This window comes from Herpailurus yagouaroundi, unplaced genomic scaffold, assembly GCF_014898765.1.
Source record: "Herpailurus yagouaroundi ecotype Mexico unplaced genomic scaffold, PumYag 29, whole genome shotgun sequence".
In the NCBI taxonomy this organism is placed as follows: Eukaryota; Metazoa; Chordata; class Mammalia; order Carnivora; family Felidae; genus Herpailurus; species Herpailurus yagouaroundi.
The window spans coordinates 3,072,861-3,091,093 of NW_024412377.1; the positions used below are offsets into that span (position 1 = coordinate 3,072,861).

General features: G+C 49.4%; 1 protein-coding gene across 1 annotated transcript in view; it reads left to right on the forward strand.

Moving 5' to 3' along the window:
- The window catches only part of ADAMTS16 (ADAM metallopeptidase with thrombospondin type 1 motif 16), a 161,192-nt gene that overhangs the window by 38,938 nt on the left and 104,021 nt on the right, over nucleotides 1-18,233 (forward strand). The window contains exons 4-8 of the mRNA XM_040492159.1: nucleotides 8,382-8,640; nucleotides 11,724-11,923; nucleotides 13,246-13,329; nucleotides 15,789-15,948; nucleotides 17,028-17,133. Of these exons, the coding sequence (XP_040348093.1) occupies nucleotides 8,382-8,640; nucleotides 11,724-11,923; nucleotides 13,246-13,329; nucleotides 15,789-15,948; nucleotides 17,028-17,133 (809 nt within the window). The remainder of the gene's footprint in view (nucleotides 1-8,381; nucleotides 8,641-11,723; nucleotides 11,924-13,245; nucleotides 13,330-15,788; nucleotides 15,949-17,027; nucleotides 17,134-18,233) is intronic.

Consider the following 18,233-nt stretch of genomic DNA (forward strand, 5'->3'; position numbering starts at 1 on the left):
GTGGGGAGTGTAGATGGTTGGCACATTACCCAAGCTGCACTTGTTCTGCTCCGCTGGTTTTCACACTGCCCCAATTTGTCCGGGTCCCCAAATCCAAAGCGAATTCGACCAAGGATAAATTTGTTTGCATCATGCAAATGGGGGAAGGCATGGAAAAAGTCTCCTGCTTAGAAGACCACCCTTCTGTGCCTAATTCAGTCGTTCTCCAGTCAGCCTCCATCAGTCTCCAACCTTCAGTCCGCTTCCGGTCAACATCCAGTAAGCCTCCACTTACCCTCCACCAGCCTTTAGACTGCCTTCACTTAGCCACCATCAGTCTCATGTCAACCTTCAGTCAGCATCTGTCAGCCTCCTGTCAACCTCCAGTCAGCCCCCACTCAGCTTCCACTCAGCCTCCAGTCAGCCTCCACAGCCTCCAGTCATTGTCCAGTCCACTCCAGTCAGCCTGCAGCTGACGACTTCCACAGCCTCTCCCTTCTTCCCACGCACTGACAGCGAGTGCTCAGGGGACACGGATGTGATCTGATGGCACTGTGGTAGGAACTGGGGTTTAGGCTCAGGCCTCTTGGTGGATTATGATGACTGAATCACAGCAAAACTGACAAGATGCGGGCATCTAGCTTTAACCTTAGCAAACTGCCGGGGGTCAAAATGTTAGGCTTTTGAAACGACAGGTGAGCAATACGAAGGCCACCAGGGAACAGTTTTACAACCAAGCAAACCGCATGTTGAAGCCTGGACTTACGTGGGTTTAGGATGATGGGTGATTCCTATGACCAGCACGTCAACCCCATTGTCCTTGCAGGCAGGTGGGTTGAGGAGGCCCAGGGCCCGAGCCAGGTGTAGCGGCGATGGGGTAAAAAGAAGCAGATGGAAGATCTCCTGGAGAAAGAGCCTCTTGGTTTGTTTGGCCTTTTAGAAGATTCTGGGAGAATTTTGATTTTCACAGCATCACAAATAATCACGCAGCGAGACTTCCTGTGGGCTTGGGCATATGGCCAGGGGTGGACTGGGTTGGGGCAGGTTCTGCTTAGATCCTGAGGTTCCTAAGGGAATACAAAGCAGAATGCAACTTCTATGAAAGTTCTAGAAAAGTTGCAATTGTCGTGTGTTTCTGAAACATCACCGAGAAGACTAGAATGAGCAGAATATTCCTCGAGCAAATGACGCTTTTGGAAAAAAAAAAAAAAACAAAAAAACAGAGGAGGGTAAAATTAAATCAGTCGGGAAATGAAATGCCTGTTTCTCCTCATGAGCCAAATCACACATCTGCCTGTTGGTTGATAGCGAGCCCTCTTGCAAAGGGTCCTGGGTTCACCTGAGGCAAGTGTGGAACCAGTTCGGTGGGGATCCGTTACGCGGCAGGGGACACAACCTCAGCGCTCGGACATTTGTACCTCTCTTCCTAATTTCCTTTTGATTTGTTTTTAATTTTTTAAGTTTCTTTATTTTATGTTGAGAGAGACAGAGACGGTGCAGGCAGGGGAGGGGCAGAGAGAGAGGGAGACAGAGAATCCCAAGCAGGCTCCCTGCTGCCAGTCCAGAGCCAGGTGTGGGGCTCGAACTCAAGAACCGTGAGATCGTGACCTGAGCTGACACCAAGAGTTGGACGCTTAACCGACTGAGCCACCCGGGTGCCCTTCCGTTTGATTTTTTGATTCATGCAACTTTTCCGGGCAGCTTCTATTTCAAGTTTGAGTTTCATCGAACTGAATTATTTACCGAAGTATGTCGACACACAATGTTATGTTAGTGTCAGCTGTACCGTGTAGTGATTTGACCTTACACCATGTTCACAAGTGACACCTGTCACCAGACACCGCTATTACATGACCATTGACCGTGTTCCCTATGCTGTGCCTTCCATCCCTGTGACTTATTCCTTCCATAACTGGAAGCCTCTGCCTCCTTCTCCCCTTCATCCACTCTGCCCATCCCCCAGTCCCTGCCCCTCGGGCAGCCATCCGCGTGATGTGTGTATTTCTGGGTCTGTTTCTGCCTTTTCAATTGCTCGTTTTGTTTTTTAGATTCCACGTGAGTGAAGTCGTATGGTGTTTGTTTTTCTACGTCTTACTCCTTTCATTCAGCATAATTTACTTCTGAATCCGTCCATGTTGCAAATGGCGAGATTTCATTCTTTTTTATAGCCAAGTAATATTCCATTTTGTGGACAGCTTTTATAACTATGTGCATTGATATACAAGTTTTTTATTCTTATTTAAAGCAAGTATATAGTAATATCACTACAGTTCTGCACTTTAGTTTTCTCACTAAGTAAATTTGGGTATAATTCTCTATCAGTAACTATCTAGTTCTTTCAAATGTTGACATTGTTCTCCAATACATACACGCTCATTTATATAACCTGTCATCGGGGGGCATTTCAAGTATCTCTCATTTCGGGGGCTGTCGTATTTATTTTTACTATACGTGTGTTAGAATTTTCGTAGGGTAACTTTGCGATACGTGTGTTAGAATTTTCATAGGTAGCTGCAGATTTATTAGGTTGAAAGTACATGCATGTACATTTTTGAGACAATGTCAATTCTTTCCAAAAGTACTTTACCAGTTTACTAATCTTCCTCACATCTTGACTATGACAGGGTATACGCTGACTTTCCACCTGCAGGTAGGACAGATAAGAAAGTGCACCTCGTTGTGATTTTCGTCTTCTTGCTAAAATTGGAAGGAAGTAGGATCAAACCCCTTTTTTTTTAATAACTCTCTCCCTACCTGTGAACCTCCTTTTCTTCTTTTTTGTCTTATTTTGTTTCTTTTCCATTCCTTTTTTTAAGTTGTATGACTTCTTCATTGTTGGTGTTTATGGATTGTTTTTAAGGATCATAGTTTTTGTCATAGGCATTCAAGAATTCCCACTGAGTGGGGCGCCTGGGTGGCTCAGCTGGTTGAGCATCCGGCTCTTGATTTTGGCTCAGGTCATGATCTCACGGTCTTGGAATCGGGCCCACGTCAGGCTCCCTGCTGAGCGTGGGGCCTGTTTGGGATCCTCTCTCTCTCTCTCTCTCTCTCTCTCTTTCTCTTTCTCTTTCTCTCTCCCTCTGCCCCTCTCCCCTGCTCGCATGCGCTCTCTCTCTCTCAAAATAAATGGAGAAACATAAAAAAAAAATTTCTGATAACTTGTCATTCGACTTGATGGTATTTTTCACCACACCCAAACATTGAATTTACCCAAATTTATCGATCCATTTCTCTGCGGCTTCCTGATTTTGTTTCCCGGTTACAAGTGTCTATACCAGAATTACAAATATATATATTTTATTTCATCTTTTTTACTTTTTATCATTCTTTGCTGCACCTGACCTGTATTTTGGTGAATAAGGGAGAAAGAAGAAATCTAGATTTATTTTTTCCAAAGAGCTGACCAGTTTTCTCAAGATTGTTTATTGAATGATTCCCTTTCTTCCTACTCTCTGAAAAACTTCCTCTAATGTCAGCTATGTTTTCATGTAATTATGGATGCGTATTCTGTTTAATTTATTTGTCTGCAGAGATCCAACAAGTTTCAGTTGTGGATACAACGGACTCACACAGGGGCGCCCGGGTGGCTCAGTCAGTTAAGCATCTGACTTCGGCTCAGGTCAGGATCTCCCGGTCCGGTCCGTGAGTTCGAGCTCGGCGTCGGGCTCTGTGCTGCCAGCCTGGAGCCTGCTCTGGATTCTGTCTCTTGTCGCTGTCTGCCCCTCCTCCACTTGCACTCTGTCTCTCTCTATCAAAAACAAATTATTAAAAAAGTTAAAAAAGCGACCCTCACACCATATCTGACTTTGGAACTTCAGCGTTTCCTTCACAGACAGTGCTGAGTGAGAAACAGCATTTTCTGAGTACCAACAGAGCACATGCTCTTTCTGTCTGTGCAAGTGCAGTGTGAGTGTTAGATGAACTTCCCAGCATAAAAGGATTTACGGAGCTGGCCAGGAGAGAGACGGGCCCCGGGAGAGCTCCTTGGCACAGCATGGAGCCCACTGGCCTCTTTCTGAAAGCTTGGTTCATAATCCACCCAGCTGACGTCCCGGTGGTTACTCTGGGCAGGTGTACCATAGACATCGGATGAGTTTCCAAATGAATATCCTTGGGTCAATAAAGAACAGCTTTCGCAAGAAAACATTCATCTTCCATGGCTTATCTAACCTCTTTGGTAAGCTTGCAAACTAATGCTGAAGCAAGACAAAGGGATTGGTTTTTCTGTGCGTTTCAGCGTCTGTGGATTATCAGGGACATCAAAACATCAGCCTTATCAGCCCTCATATTCTCTGTATTTAACGAAACTGGGGCTGACTATTTTGCTAATGAAAGTTAAGAAGACCCTCCGGCTGCAGGAGGTCACCGCTGCCCAAGGATCTGGTGCTCTCAGCCTCGGGCACCCGAGCAGCGTCTTGAACTGGGCGAGCAGGGGGAGCAGGAGTGGTTTTTGAGCCCGAACAGCTGTCAGAGAACACAGGGTTTAGATGCGGAAGCTAGAAGAATAAAAAGCAAGACAGCAGGCCAGAGCACAGATGTGTTTGGGGCCATGGTGGAGTTGGGGTGCAGGGGCATTTGGGTATCGGGGGGGGGTGTCTCGTGCTGTACGGTGAAAATCCCCCCAGAGAACCCCCTGAGCCCTGAGTCATCAGAAAAGAATCAGCATCAGAGGTGACGCGTATTACATTCTTTGCTTCATTAACTCAGCACATCTTTTTTTTGCGTCTTTTCTGTACGTCATGTGTTTAAAAGAGATTAATTGGTGAGCTGCGAAGTCCTGGCAGGCAGCTAGCCCGATCCCCACTTCCTAGACGACAACGCAGCACAGAGAGGCTGAGTAAACCATCGGAAGTCACACAGGTCGCATTATTGCCGTGGATGGTGAATGCCAGGGTGTGGCACTCAGCTGGGGCTCCAGGGACACCTACTGTGCATTCTCCAGGAGCTGATGGTCTCTGAGGGGTGATTAGAAAGACAAGGAGCAGTTCACATATCAGAGAAGGTTTCTTTAAGATGAAAACTGCATTCTTTTTTTTTTTTTTTTTTTTAAGTTTAATACATGAACTGGTTACCTTCTAAAGTGTGGAAGAACCGTTGGGTCGTGTTGAGCACATGCCGATTCCTCCTGCCGGTCAGGGTTTAATTTAAATGCAAACGCGATGTAAGCCCGCAGGCCTTGGCTGTTCTGCAGTTCCACGTTTGTCTATTCCTTGATAGAACTGTGAACTTCAGCAGGTGGAGGTCTAGAGGACACAGAGATTCCCAGGTCATTCCCAGAGAGCCCTGCGGGAGAGCTGCCTCCCCCTTGTGATGCAGGACAAAAATTCCAGGCATTTTACCTTTCCACTGCCAGGTGGTACCTGGACCCGGGAGTCTACCCCCTACGGTGCTGATGGCTTCCTTGATAATTCACCCAGTGTACCCTCTCCCCCACCAGCAGGGACTCTAGGGCCAACGCTTAATCTCTGAATGTCCAATCAGCTGGTCTCCCCTTTCCTTTTTCTTTCCCACCCCCAACGCTACTGTTCCCTAGAGTCCCGTCTGTCCCTTTACCCAAGATCTAAGAAGTGCTCCTGCCCCCCACCCCCGCCTGTCATCCCACAGTCTGCAGACTTCCAGGCTCACACAGCAACCCCCCTAAAGGAGATTCAGCCTCGGGCTCCTAAATCAGAGGCACACTGAGAACAGGGACGCATGCATCAACCTCTTTGAGTACCTAATCAGCGTCCAGCTCGGTGTAGGAAATTATCAAAGTGACTTTGGGAAAAATCAGCCCGATTGTAAGGCTGGTGGTTTAGCATCAGAGAGTTCTAAGTGACAGCTGGACAGTTCTGCAGAGACAATTCATCGTCTTCTCAAATCAGGGCGATATTGAATAACATTTATAAGGGGTGCAAAAAATTGTCTCTAACCCCATAATTCAGCAGTGCCACTGACATTACTTATGTAAGAAAACACACGGATTCTAAAAACTTGAGTGGTGCAGAAAGGTACGAAGATGCAAGCAGGGTCCCTCCTGCAGTCTTCTCCCCAAAGACAGCCGCCCACGGCCACCCGCGATGGCTCTCACTTCTTCCAGGGAGGTTCTCTACGTGCAGACCATGCTTTTTAAAATGGACATGCTTGGGATCGCAGCATCTATTATACACTGTATACATTTAACCCTTTTTGGAAACCCTCAAAGTATAAACCGTCGAAGCGCAGGTTCTGAACTGACTGATTTTGCTCAAATCCCAACTCTATTTCCTAGCCGGGTTGCCTTGGAAACAGAAGTGAACCACTGTAGTTCTCTGTCCTCACCCTTGAGAAGAGAGTAATACGATACCCCTAAAACAGAATTGCAGTCAGTGATGTAAATAAGGCATCATAAGGGCGCCTGAGTGGCTCAGTCCTTTAAGTGTTCGACTCTTGATTTCGGCTCAGGTCATGATCTCACGGTTCATGGGATCGAGCCCCACATTGGGCTCTGTGCTGATAGCGTGGAGCCTGCTTCGGATTCTCTCCCTCCTTCTCCCTCTGTCCCTCCCCGGCTTTTGTGCACTCACTCTCTCTCTCTCAAAATAAATAAGCAAACTTAAAAAAATTTCAATAAGGTATTATACAGAAGATGTTATCCACGGTCTCAGGAACTTGAGAAAAAAATGTTTAATTATGTATAATAATTATGATTATCATCAGCACATAATTATCTGATCTTTTTTTAATCTTCTGTTCTCTTCAAATATACAAATATACTTTAAAACCATTACCCTGAGGGGCGCCTAGGTGGTTTGGTCGGTTAAGCGTCCGACTTCGGCTCAGGTCATGATCTGACGGGTCCGTGAGTTCGAGCCCCGCGTCGGGCTCTGTGCTGACAGCTCAGAGCCTGGAGCCTGTTTCCGATTCTGTGTCTCCCTCTCTCTCTGCTCCTCCCCTGTTCATGCTCTGTCTCCCTCTGTCTCAAAAATAATAAATGTTAAAAAAATTTAAAAAAAATTTAAAAAAATTAAAAAAATTAAAAAAAAATAAAAGATAAAAACATTACCCTGAATTAATTGGTAAGCTTTTAAATGATTTATTTTTATTATTTTCTGTTTTGTGCTCTTACACACAATGCTGCACTTACACAATCATATATATTGGTCCGTGTTGGGGCGGTGCCTATACGAAGCATTGGGAAGAATTCCAAAAGGCTAACTCCTTAGACCTGATGGCACATTTTCAGTGCTGGTGGACGTGGCGGGAAACCATGGCAGCCGCCTCCCGGCTCCGCCCCAGTGACCACTTTTCCAGAACTACACTTTCCCATGGATTCTCCAGCACTTGTTACTATCAGGTTTTAAAAATATCTGTCACTCTAGGGGCGCCTGGGTGGCTCAGTCGGTTAAGCGTCCGACTTCGGCTCAGGTCTGATCTCACTGTTTGTGATTTCAAGCCCCGCATCGGGCTCTGTGCTGACAGCTCGGACCCTGGAGCTTGCTTCGGATTCTGTGCCTCCCTCTCTCTCTCTCTGCCCCTCCCCTGCTTATGTTCTGTCTCTCCCTCCTTCAAAAATAAATAAAGACATTAAAACAATTTTTTAAAATATTTGTCACTCTAAAAGGTAAAAAGTCCCTCAATTTTGCCTCCTTTAGAATACTTTTAGTGTTTTTGAACACTACTTTTGCTCTACAGATGTCTCTTAGTGTTTTTTGAGTTAGATCTTTCCTATTTCCATAATACCTTGCTTAGAAAGGCCTTCCTGCTACCCTAAGTAAATTGTTTTGTGCTTTCCTCTGGATTAATTAAAAACTTCTTTATGTTTATTTGAGAGACAGAAAGAAGGCATGAGTGGGGGAGGGCGAGAGAGAGAGGGAGACCTAGAATCCGAAGCAGGATCCAGGCTCCGAGCCGTCAGCACAGAGCCCGATGCGGGGTTCGAACCCATGAACTGTGAGATCATGACCTGAGCTGATGTCCGATGCTTAACCGGCTGAGTCCCCCAGGCGCCCCTCTTCTGGATTAATTTTAAGTTGCATGCTTCTACACCCAGTGTTACACCACGGTCAAGTTTGAAAGGAGTTCTGCAAATGACTGTTAGGCTTGCAATTTGATCTTCTTGTGTGGGACCCTCCCCCTCCAGCACCCACACTCACATCTGAGTCTGTGTTGTGCACGTGAGCTCTCTCCTCCGTGATCTGGGTTAAAGGAACCCCCGTTCCTGCGCTGGGAGCCCCCTGTGTTCCTGGAGTCACGTCGTGGAGCTGTACGAGGATGCAGATGGGAAGAGTTCAGGGTCTTTCCCGTCCTCATCCTCAGCCACAACCATGGGGGAGGAACAGATGCTTGGGAAGGAATGAGACAGAAGTGATGCTGGCATCCTGGACGTTGTCTGGTCAGGAGGTGTAACCAACCACCCTTTCTTTCTTCCTCTCTGTTTCCAGTCGGGCATGATAAGAACACAAGAAGCCGATTACTTCCTGAAGCCGCTTCCTTCCCAGCTGGCAGGGACACCCGGGGACGCCGCCGGGGCTGGGCCCCCCTCCCACATACTGTACAAGAGATCCGCAGACGAGCGGGCTCCGGGGGCTCCCCAGGCGGTCGTGACCCAGAGGGATCGGGAGCTGGGGACCCCGCACCTTCACGGCGGCTCGACCCTCCAGCACCCGCAAAAGCGGCATTTCTGTGGCAGACGCAAGAAATGTATGTAAGGGCGATTCTTTGCGTGCGTTTAACCTTTCGGGCATTTACGTGCGCCCACGAAATGTTCAAATGTTCTTGCAAGTCGTCCGGCCGCGAGGTGGAATCAGTGGGCGGTCCTCGCCGGACTTACCTGTTGGTTCCATCGTCTGTGTGTTCCGTTTGCAAACGCCCCTCGTGGGGGACGGACAGATAGCGGTGGGTGTTTTTGTTCCCCAGACCTGTTCCCTGGGCAGGTGAGATGACGTACCGCCCAGAAATGCAGAATCCACTGGAAGTCTTCAAAGGGACCCCAGCATGTCTGCTCAGTAATTCTGTGGTTTGGAGGTCTAGATTTATGAGAGCCCACATAGTTTTCTGCGAGGTAATTTATCTCCGTACATGTTTATATATTTTACGCCACCGCATCAAAGGGACAGGCTCAACGTGCCGTAATTTAGCTGTCGTTTATCACCAGCGCTTTGTGGAATCCTTTGTTGTGTGGTGAACGCCTCAGAGGTGATGTGACATTTGCACTTCACGTGGGAGCCTCTCGCAGTTCAGTGTTCTCTGCAATTGTCCTGGCTTCCCTCACCTTCCCCTCCAGCACCACTTCGTTAAACTTGCCCCCAGTGGGGCTCTGCGAAGCCCGTCTTCCCCTGCCGGTTTCTATGGCTGCTGTGCCCGGCACCCTAAAACAGAGAAGGTCGCGCTGCAGGTGGAATAGAGTAGATGGCCCCAAATCACTTGGTTCTTACAGCGGCGCAGAAAGTACCATTACACTGTCAGCACCTGTGTATCATCTGGACCCCTATTATCCCGTGAAGAAAAGCCTGATGCTATGTTCAAGTGAGAAACTCAAGTCCAAATCGCCTAAGTCGGTGGGCTCGGTCCGCAGGAAGGGTGGGTCTGGGGACGGCGAGAGGTGAACAGAGTCTGAGAAAGTCGGGGAGACCGAGGTTGAGTGGTGTCAGAACAGGACGCACTTGTCAGCATCAGCTGCTCTGGCTGCGTAGACAGGGAGAAGCAGGGGGGGAAGGTGGCAGGGGATGGGACCGGGCAGGGTCGGGACCAGGAGGCGGGCCTCAGGCACGGACAAGGTCAGAGCCAGAATTCGTGCCGGCAGGGCTCGGTCCGGGATGGATCCCGTGTCAGGGACAAAAAGCCAAGCGCCTGGATCCTGGCAGGGCTGTCCTTCCCTCTTCGACAGGCCACACTAGGGTTCAGAACCGATGTTGTAGTGGGCCCTGAGAAAATCCAGCGGTGTGGACCCTGCTGAAATGAAGGGGGGGGCGGTCATCAGAGCCGTGCAGGCCAGTGATGCCTAGGGCACAGCTCGGCACACAGTGAAGTCATCCTGTTTGCCGTGGCTGTGCCTGTGTGTGTGTGTGTGTGTGTGTGTGTGTGTGTATGTGTGTGCACCTGTGTGCTGCCTGGACGGGCTCTTCAGAATCTCGGGGGCGGGGGGTGATTGGGGCAGGGCAGTCAGTCATTTGGAAACACTGCACAAGAAGTTTTTTATCTGAAAAATGGGAGGGAAAAGTGGCTCTTGGTTTTCATAACAGAACTAGAGACGCAGAGTGCCACAAAATGCCTCTTAGAAGACATTAGTGACCCTTGTGGTGCAGTTCGGTTTGCCAGATATTTCCATCCCTTCCCTGCTGGCGCATGGCAGCTCCGTGAGCGCTTGGTGGCCGAGTGGCGGGCGGGCACAGGTGACACGCGCGGCTTCCGGGCTGAAGCATTTAATTCTCGGGACCTCCTCTGTCTGCGCCTGGATCTTTCCGTGTTGCTCGTGGGGCTCTGGATGTGCTTGGAGGAGTCCCAGCCTTCTGGCTCAGTGGGGTTCACGTTTAATGAAGATTTTTCCCATTAGAGTCTCCGGCTCAGAAAATGGGAATTTTTTTTTGGTGCGTGTTTAGGCACCTGTGGGAAATGGCAGTCACAGGCAGATTGATTTGCTTAAAATCAATGGTGAGGATTAACCTTGTGCTCTGGGACCATGCTGCCAGACGGGACACCCCGTTTCTGACACTTCGTAGGGAGGGGCTGCGAGCAGGTTGCTCCGTGCCTCCCCTGTGCCTCGGTGGCCCATCCCTACCCGGAGCCTATCTCTACGCCAGTAGAGAGAGCTCTGAGGGTGGAGTCAGGCCTCTCTAATTGCATCAGTGTTGGTGGCATGCGATTGGTGCTTTAAGAACTTTGCCAGAATCATTATTAGCTTCCACAGGGTTGATTTAGGTTTGAAAGTACCTTAGCAAAGAGATAATATGCGCCAGATGTGGGTACCAGCCAAAAAAAAAATGGCGTCTTCTGGCGGTGCGGTCCATGAACAGAGTTGGCATGGCTTTGAATTAGTGCCACCCATACATGTGGGTGTTTTGAAGTCCACTTTCACATGAAACGACTCTAACCACATTTTCTGGGGCGTCCACAAAGCTGACTCATTTTTAACATAGTGTTAGCTCCCTGATTATAAATGCCCAGACGATTTTTAAACGGTGCCAAAGGGACAGAGTGTATTTTGTCTTGTAATTAAGCGAGGTAAATATTTACGGTGCTTTCTAGGAAATTCGGCTCTGCAGTGGAGTAGATCTGTGTCACCAAGTTCGTAAACCCATTTGAAACACGACAGATAGACCAGTGACGCGTCCAGACTTGGGAATGTCCTTTAAAAAGAGGCCATTAACATTTTTCAAATATGACAACGATGCAAGGCACCGCGTGGTAGCCATCGTTCCGCTTTGTGGTCCGTAAGTCTCGTGCGGAGCCCGTCTGACGCATCTTTACGCGAATGGCCTTTGAACATTGTGCTTCTAGAGACGAGCTCGTGAAAGCCAAGGTGCCCTCTCTTTTTCTTTTAAGTCGGGGCAAAATTATAGAGAGGTAGACCTAGCAATGGTGTCCATCACACCTAGGTTTGTATGAACTTCACTTTCATGCAAGTTTCGCGTTAACGCCGGTTTTGTGTCACAAAGTCGTAAGGGTGACGTGGCTCACGTCGTGAACTTTCGTTGTGAAAACCCAGGGTGGGCATACCCAGTTCCACCGCTGGTTTGGGGTGACGACTTTTGCTTTCGTTTCTTCCCGGAACATTCCCTCCGTAGACATGCCCCAGCCTCCCGAGGGAGACCTTTTCGTCTTGCCCGACGAGTATGCGTCTTGCTCCAGGCACAAGCGCTCTCTTCTCAAGTCCCATAGGAACAAGGAGCTGAATGTGGAGACGCTGGTGGTGGTCGACAGGAAGATGATGCAGACGCACGGCCACGAGAACATCACCACCTACGTGCTGACGATACTCAACATGGTAGGAAGCGCCTTCTTGTCGAAGTCATGTGTGATCCCACCTAACGGGCGTGGGTCTGTGTCTCAGGCACAAGAGATGGGTTTTATCTGTGATGACCCCTTCACTCTTCACATGCTCCCGTCAAAGAGCCGTGTTCAGAACTCCAGAGAACAGACTGGCCCTCTCTGCGAGCGGGCAGCACGGTTTGAGGGGACCAAGGTCTTCATTTACCAGAAATCTGTACGAGGACCCCGAGACAGTTCAGCGCAGTAAACCTGCCTGTCAGCATTGCGTGTGATTTTAGATGCCGGTATAGAAACGCCCATCTCCTTAGGAGCGTTAGTGGTTAAGTATCGAATATGCATTATGTCATCTAGAGGCAGAAAAGCATCCAACCCTGTAGACTGCCATCCCGGGTAAACAGTCCCGTGTCCCAGATCGGCAGCTTGTTGTAACGAGGAGCAGCGACGAGAGGCATCTAAGCCCCACTTGGGTGTCGTAGACTCAGTGACACCTGGTTCACGGAAGACAAGATCTCGGGTCGCCTGAGTGTGTTTTGAAAATTAGTGGGGATGACAGTGTTTTGAAAACACGCCTTCTATTCCAGCTCAGCACGTGGGTATTCCTGCTAGCATCCCTTCCGGCCACCCGCCCCACGTGGTTTCTCATCCCCCAGGGGACAGAGGGGGCAGTGGCATCGAGACACCTGCCACTGCGCGTGCAGGGGCTGAGGACGTCAGGGCTCTGGTTTGTGCCAACGTTGCTTCTGTTCTGTTGAGCCGTTCCGGTATTCTGCACGTCGGTGCCGAGCCAGCTCGAGGGGCCCTCGCGTGTCACCCTGAACAGCCACCGACGTCTGCTGTTGTCGTACCCCTTGTGGGCACTTTCCTCGGCCATCTTCTTTCCACACTTAGGCCTTCTCTTTCTTGGATCTTCTGGGTCTCTTCCCAAGCGTTTCTCTTGGGAGCTCCTCCGGAGCCCCTCCCCCGGAAAGCAAGGGGAACGCATGCCCCAGCCATCATCGCTAGAACGCTCTGCTGTGTCCACCTGAGAGCTTTTATCACCTCGGAGGCTCGTAATACCCTCAGTGGTGTTCCATAAGAGGCAGAACCTGCCTCCCCAAACTTCAGCTCTTACTACCAGGCACTAATGATAAAGATTTAACGATTGGTCTGCCTGGCCATGAGAGATTTCTATACCTGTCTAGCAGTATAAGAAAGTCAGCATTGACTTCGACTGTGACTGTGTCACAAGACCACAGGGACCAGCCTTCACCAGCAGGACTCTGGGGGCTGGGGGAACGTCACATATGGGGACTGACGGGGAATGCCTGTCTTTTTCAGGTGTCTGCTTTGTTCAAAGATGGAACGATAGGAGGAAACATCAACATCGCAGTTGTAGGTCTGATTCTTCTAGAGGAAGACCAGGTATTCTGTCTTTGAAACCAGCTTCTTTTCTCCCAGAAAAATGAATGTAAAGCGACGCCCCATTTTCCTTAATGGGATCATTCTGTGGATTCCTGACTTTCCTTTCCCTCGGGAACAAAAAGCGTTTAATGTTTTGTGTCTCACGCAGGGAGTTTCTTATCAGTTCCCTTCATGATGATTTGAATTTTGTGTGTGTGCGCACGTGTGTGTCTGTGCATGTGGGTGTGCGTGTGAGTGCAGAGGTGGTAAGGACTATTTTTAGGCGTCTTATTAGAAAAGTAGAACAGGAGAACTGCCTTAAATATATGGGTGGGAAACACTGGGGAGACAGTGGAAAGTGCGTCTTCAGCCACGTCCCCACCGTGAGCTTTTAGGGTCCCAGGTGGGACTGAGCCCTTTCTGCGTGTTGCTAGAACACCAAAACCGCCCTCCCACCTGGCAGTGAGATAGTACTGTCAGCATTGTTGTTTTACTCTGTCCCCTCCCAACTCCTAAGACTGACCGCGCTCACCCCCACTGCCTTGGGCCACAGGGTTGTATTTTTGTAGAGTCTGGATGCCAAGTGCATTTCTCTCATTGCATACAAACACCAAATTATGCCGGACCTTGGTCACAGTGGGTAAAAGCATCTCCTTTGCCTGAGCTCCAGAGTCCCTGTGTAAATGCACGGGTGGGCCCTTCAGTTCTCAGGGACGTTGCATATGAACGTTTTGTGGCACAGCTAATGGGGGTGTCTCAGCCTTCCAAGGCTCCCCCTTCTCCTTTGCTTCATGCTGATGACGGACTCCGCCTAGGAGGAGAGAGCCCTGCACCTTGCTGCTATCTTAGCAGGGTCTCCTGGTAGCCCCAGTTTTCTTATTTATAAAACAAAGAATTTTTTTTAGATGAAACCTAAGACCATTCGTAAGACCTGAGATGCCTCCAGACTGTAAGCTTCTGGGGCATTTCTCCTGTTCTGGGCAGAGTGGGGGGCCTGCGTGGGCAAACCTGTTTCTAGCCGGAATGGTCAGAAAGATACAACTGCATTGTCTTTGTGTGAGTGAGCATCTGGGGAGGGGGTGCAGAACTGGCGGGGCGTCTCGGGTGACAGGTTAATTATTCCTTGTATTAAATCGTTTTCACCTTGGACTTCATCCAAGCTGCAAAGAATAAGCGAGGTTATCTTTTGATCGTACACCTGTGTTAACTTTGATGCATGCAGTGTTCCTGGAAATCAGCGGCTGAAGAATGTGAGGCATGTCCCAGTGCTGGGACACACACAGCATTTAGCTTAGCTGGCTTTGACTCTCCGGAAAGACAAAATAAGCAAGGAAGGAGAAAACCTATTCAGTGACTGAGAGACACAGAATTTAACCCAATATCTAGTCATGAATGCTTCTCCCGAGTTGTCCTGGAACCGAGCTGTTTAACCTGGCTTTCTGTGACCGAGCCACAGGAAAAAAAACAGCGTCACAGTAAATAGTTCAAATAACTCCATGCAGCCTTCTCTGGTGGTTCCTGCTCCACCCCTGCCCCCAACCCTGATTTCTGAATTTCCCAAGCGTTCGGGTGGCCTTCACTCTAATATTGCACTGTCGCTCTGTGAGAACGTGGTGTATGTGCGTAAGGTGGGATGTATCCTGCCCAGTTTCTTTCTAGTTCCAGTCTGTCTTCTAGAAATAGCGCTTTACCGATTGACCGGACCCTCCTCATAAGCATGTTGCTTTGGTAGGGAAGTGACTTGATTTAATGCTGTAATAATAAATGGCTAAGAGTGAGTTATCAGTTGGAAATCCCACTCGCCCAACTTGGTTGTGAAATCAGCTGTCTGGGTGTGTTTCCGTGCATGTTCAGAGTCGCAGAGAAATGATTCTCTTGCCTAAGATAATTTTACAAGGTGTTTTACAAAGACTTTGATGCAGACGTTCATGCACAAAAGTAGTCTTTCTTGGGGCATTGAAAATGCATTCAGGGTCAGCTCAGGTGCATCCCGGCCGGGTCTGTGCAGAACTACAGAAGGGAACAGAAGCGTCTGTCCAGAATCCGTGCAGGTTTTTTTTTTTAATTTTTTTTTTTAACATTTATTTACTTTTGAGACAGAGAGAGGGACAGGGCACGAGCAGGGGAGGGTCAGAGAGAGAGGGAGACACAGAATCCGAAACAGGCTCCAGGCTCTGAGCCGTCAGCCCAGAGCCCGACGCGGGGCTCGAACTCACAGACCGCGAGATCATGACCTGAGCCGAGGTCGGATGCCCAACCGACGGAGCCCCCCAGGCGCCCCTCCGTGCAGGTGTTATACAAGCCGCCGACCTTTGCATGTTAATCCATGAAACAGATGGATTAGCTTGGAGACCATCCCGATCCCTCTGTGTCTTTGAAATCTGAGTTAATGGTAGGCCGCTGTGATGGCGGAGGGGTAACAGGTGCATTGTAAGGCGTTTTCTCTCTCTCCTCATGGGGTCTTGGTCTGTCTCCCGCAGCCGGGGCTTGTGATCAGCCACCACGCGGACCACACGTTAAGCAGCTTCTGCCAGTGGCAGTCTGGCTTGATGGGCAAAGACGGGACGCGCCATGACCACGCCATCTTGCTGACCGGTCTGGACATATGTTCCTGGAAGAATGAGCCCTGCGACACCCTGGGTAAGACCCTCCTGTGGAGTCTGGAGGAACACGCAGGTGCCATACTGAGCACGAGTGAAGAGAATAGATGTGCTGCCCTCTAGGCACTCTGGCCACACATCAAAGTGTACGTTTCTTCGCCAAGTGATTACTTCCTAAGGAAAAGTCCCTTACAGATTCAAGAATTCCTGTCTTTTCTTTCTAATTCTTCATTTCTTCCCGGGATCTTATTGAGATAGAGCTCAGCAGAAAGAGGTTCATCGTGACTGCTTGTTCCTGAAAAGGCCTGCTTACAAGGCTGGCCTCTGAGAACCAGGGTTCCCACCACCGTGCTTGATGAGCTGGCCTGCTGTGTCTACACTGCTTGTCCAGATAATGGGGCTTACACGGCATGTCTGCCTTCCTTCTGGGAGTCCGGAGTTTGGGTCCATGTGCCAGGCTGGGGTGCTATGTGATCAGCCCCGGATAAAACCCCTGGGCCCTGGTCTCTGATGAGACAGCCACAGGTTGCTGGGGGGAATTAGGTGTGTCCTCTGTGGATCCACCGGGAGAGGGCTCTGGCAGCTCGTGCCTGGTTTCTGCCACACCTCTCCCCATCCACCTGTTCTCTTGGATGATTTTGTTCTCATCCTTTGCTATCCGTATGAAACTATACCTGTGAGTTTGACAAAGCCTGAGTCCTGTGAATCCCCCTGGCGAGTCCTTGAACCTGGGCTGGTCTCGGGGACCTCCTGATGCACCTACACCATATGGCACTTTTTTATTTGAGCTTTCTAGAACACAGATGTTTATAGACAAATGTAGAAATTCTCCTTCACCTGCAGTGAATCCCCTTTTCCCCTTGGCCCCCATTATCATAACCTGTGATGTGAACACCACTTAGAGCCATGAATTGTTTTCCATGCCGAGAGAAGATCCCTCCCGCTCGCGTTGCGAAGAACCCTTAATGCACTTGTCCAGGAGTGTCCCAGATTTCACCACACGCAGGTGCAAACCACACTTCTGGAAAGGACAGAGGACTCATACACCTATACAATACACCCTCTTTATTTTACTGCAACGGTGCTGCTGTATATTCCTTTGATGTCTGTGTCCCGCAGGATTTGCGCCCATCAGTGGAATGTGCAGTAAATACCGCAGCTGTACTATTAATGAAGACACAGGGCTTGGACTGGCCTTCACCATTGCCCATGAGTCTGGACACAAGTAAGTGCACCTGTGTGGGAGACTGAAACCCAGGCTGTTTTCCCCAGTGGACAATTGCCACAGAAACACTGATCGTTGGGTCAGGTCTATAGGGATCTCACATATATCCGGTGAGAATGTCACCGACAGGTGAGACGTGCTGTCCCTTAGGTACTTGTTATGTCTCTGTTTTGGTGCCTGGCTGTGCACAGTCGAAAGCCGTGGAAATTCCCGCGTTCCGGCCGTCCTTTCTCTGCTCTTCTTTACGTCTCGTACGTGCGTGTACAATTGCACACACTTGTATCAGCCCCCTCTCCTCCGTCCTGTTCTGAACTTGAGTCCTGTGCGCGGCTCTCCTTCCCCGGTCGGTTCCTATTGGGGGCGATAGTGACAAGGCCTCGTATTATCAACTAGTTACCCTGGAGTTTTGCCTCCTTCCATCCCTTTTGTAACTTGCAGAGATGTTAGTTGATCAGTGCCCCAAGCAGAGTTTGGGGAGGGCAGCTCGGACCAGGCGTTGGACCTGGTAGGAGCTGGCCCTCTGCCCACATTCCCGTACGCCCAGCGTTGTCGGTTTTGAAATGGGACGGCGTCCGGAGTGAGTGGTGAGCCCGGGGCTTGGACAGACGGACGCCGCTGCTGGACGGCAGCACTTAGCAACAGCTGGCATCTTTCTGCACGAACATTTTACATTTGTTCCTGAACAACAGAACATTCCCATCAGTTAGTTACAGCAACTGTCATTCGTAACTAAGGTTTCTTGGGCTAGTGATTCTGTAAACTGCCTCAGGTCAAGGCATCCCTGTGAGGGTTTTGTTCCTTTACCGAGGCCCATGTGCTGCATCTGCTGACTTCCTGCCCTTGCCCCCATTAGCGTGAGCACCGGCAGGGGGAACACAGGTGTCTTTCTGCTGAACGACGGCTCTCCCGGAACTTTCTCCCAGAAAATGCACAACCAGGAATTGTCATTTTTCTATTTTTTTTTTTAACGTTCACCCTGATTTTACTTGCAAATCACAAGATCTGCAAAAGACAGTGTTTGTGATTCAGTTGTTGTAAAACTGACCCCTCTATCCCATTAGAGGCCATGCCCTCTCGACCTGTCCACAGCGTCTGTGTGT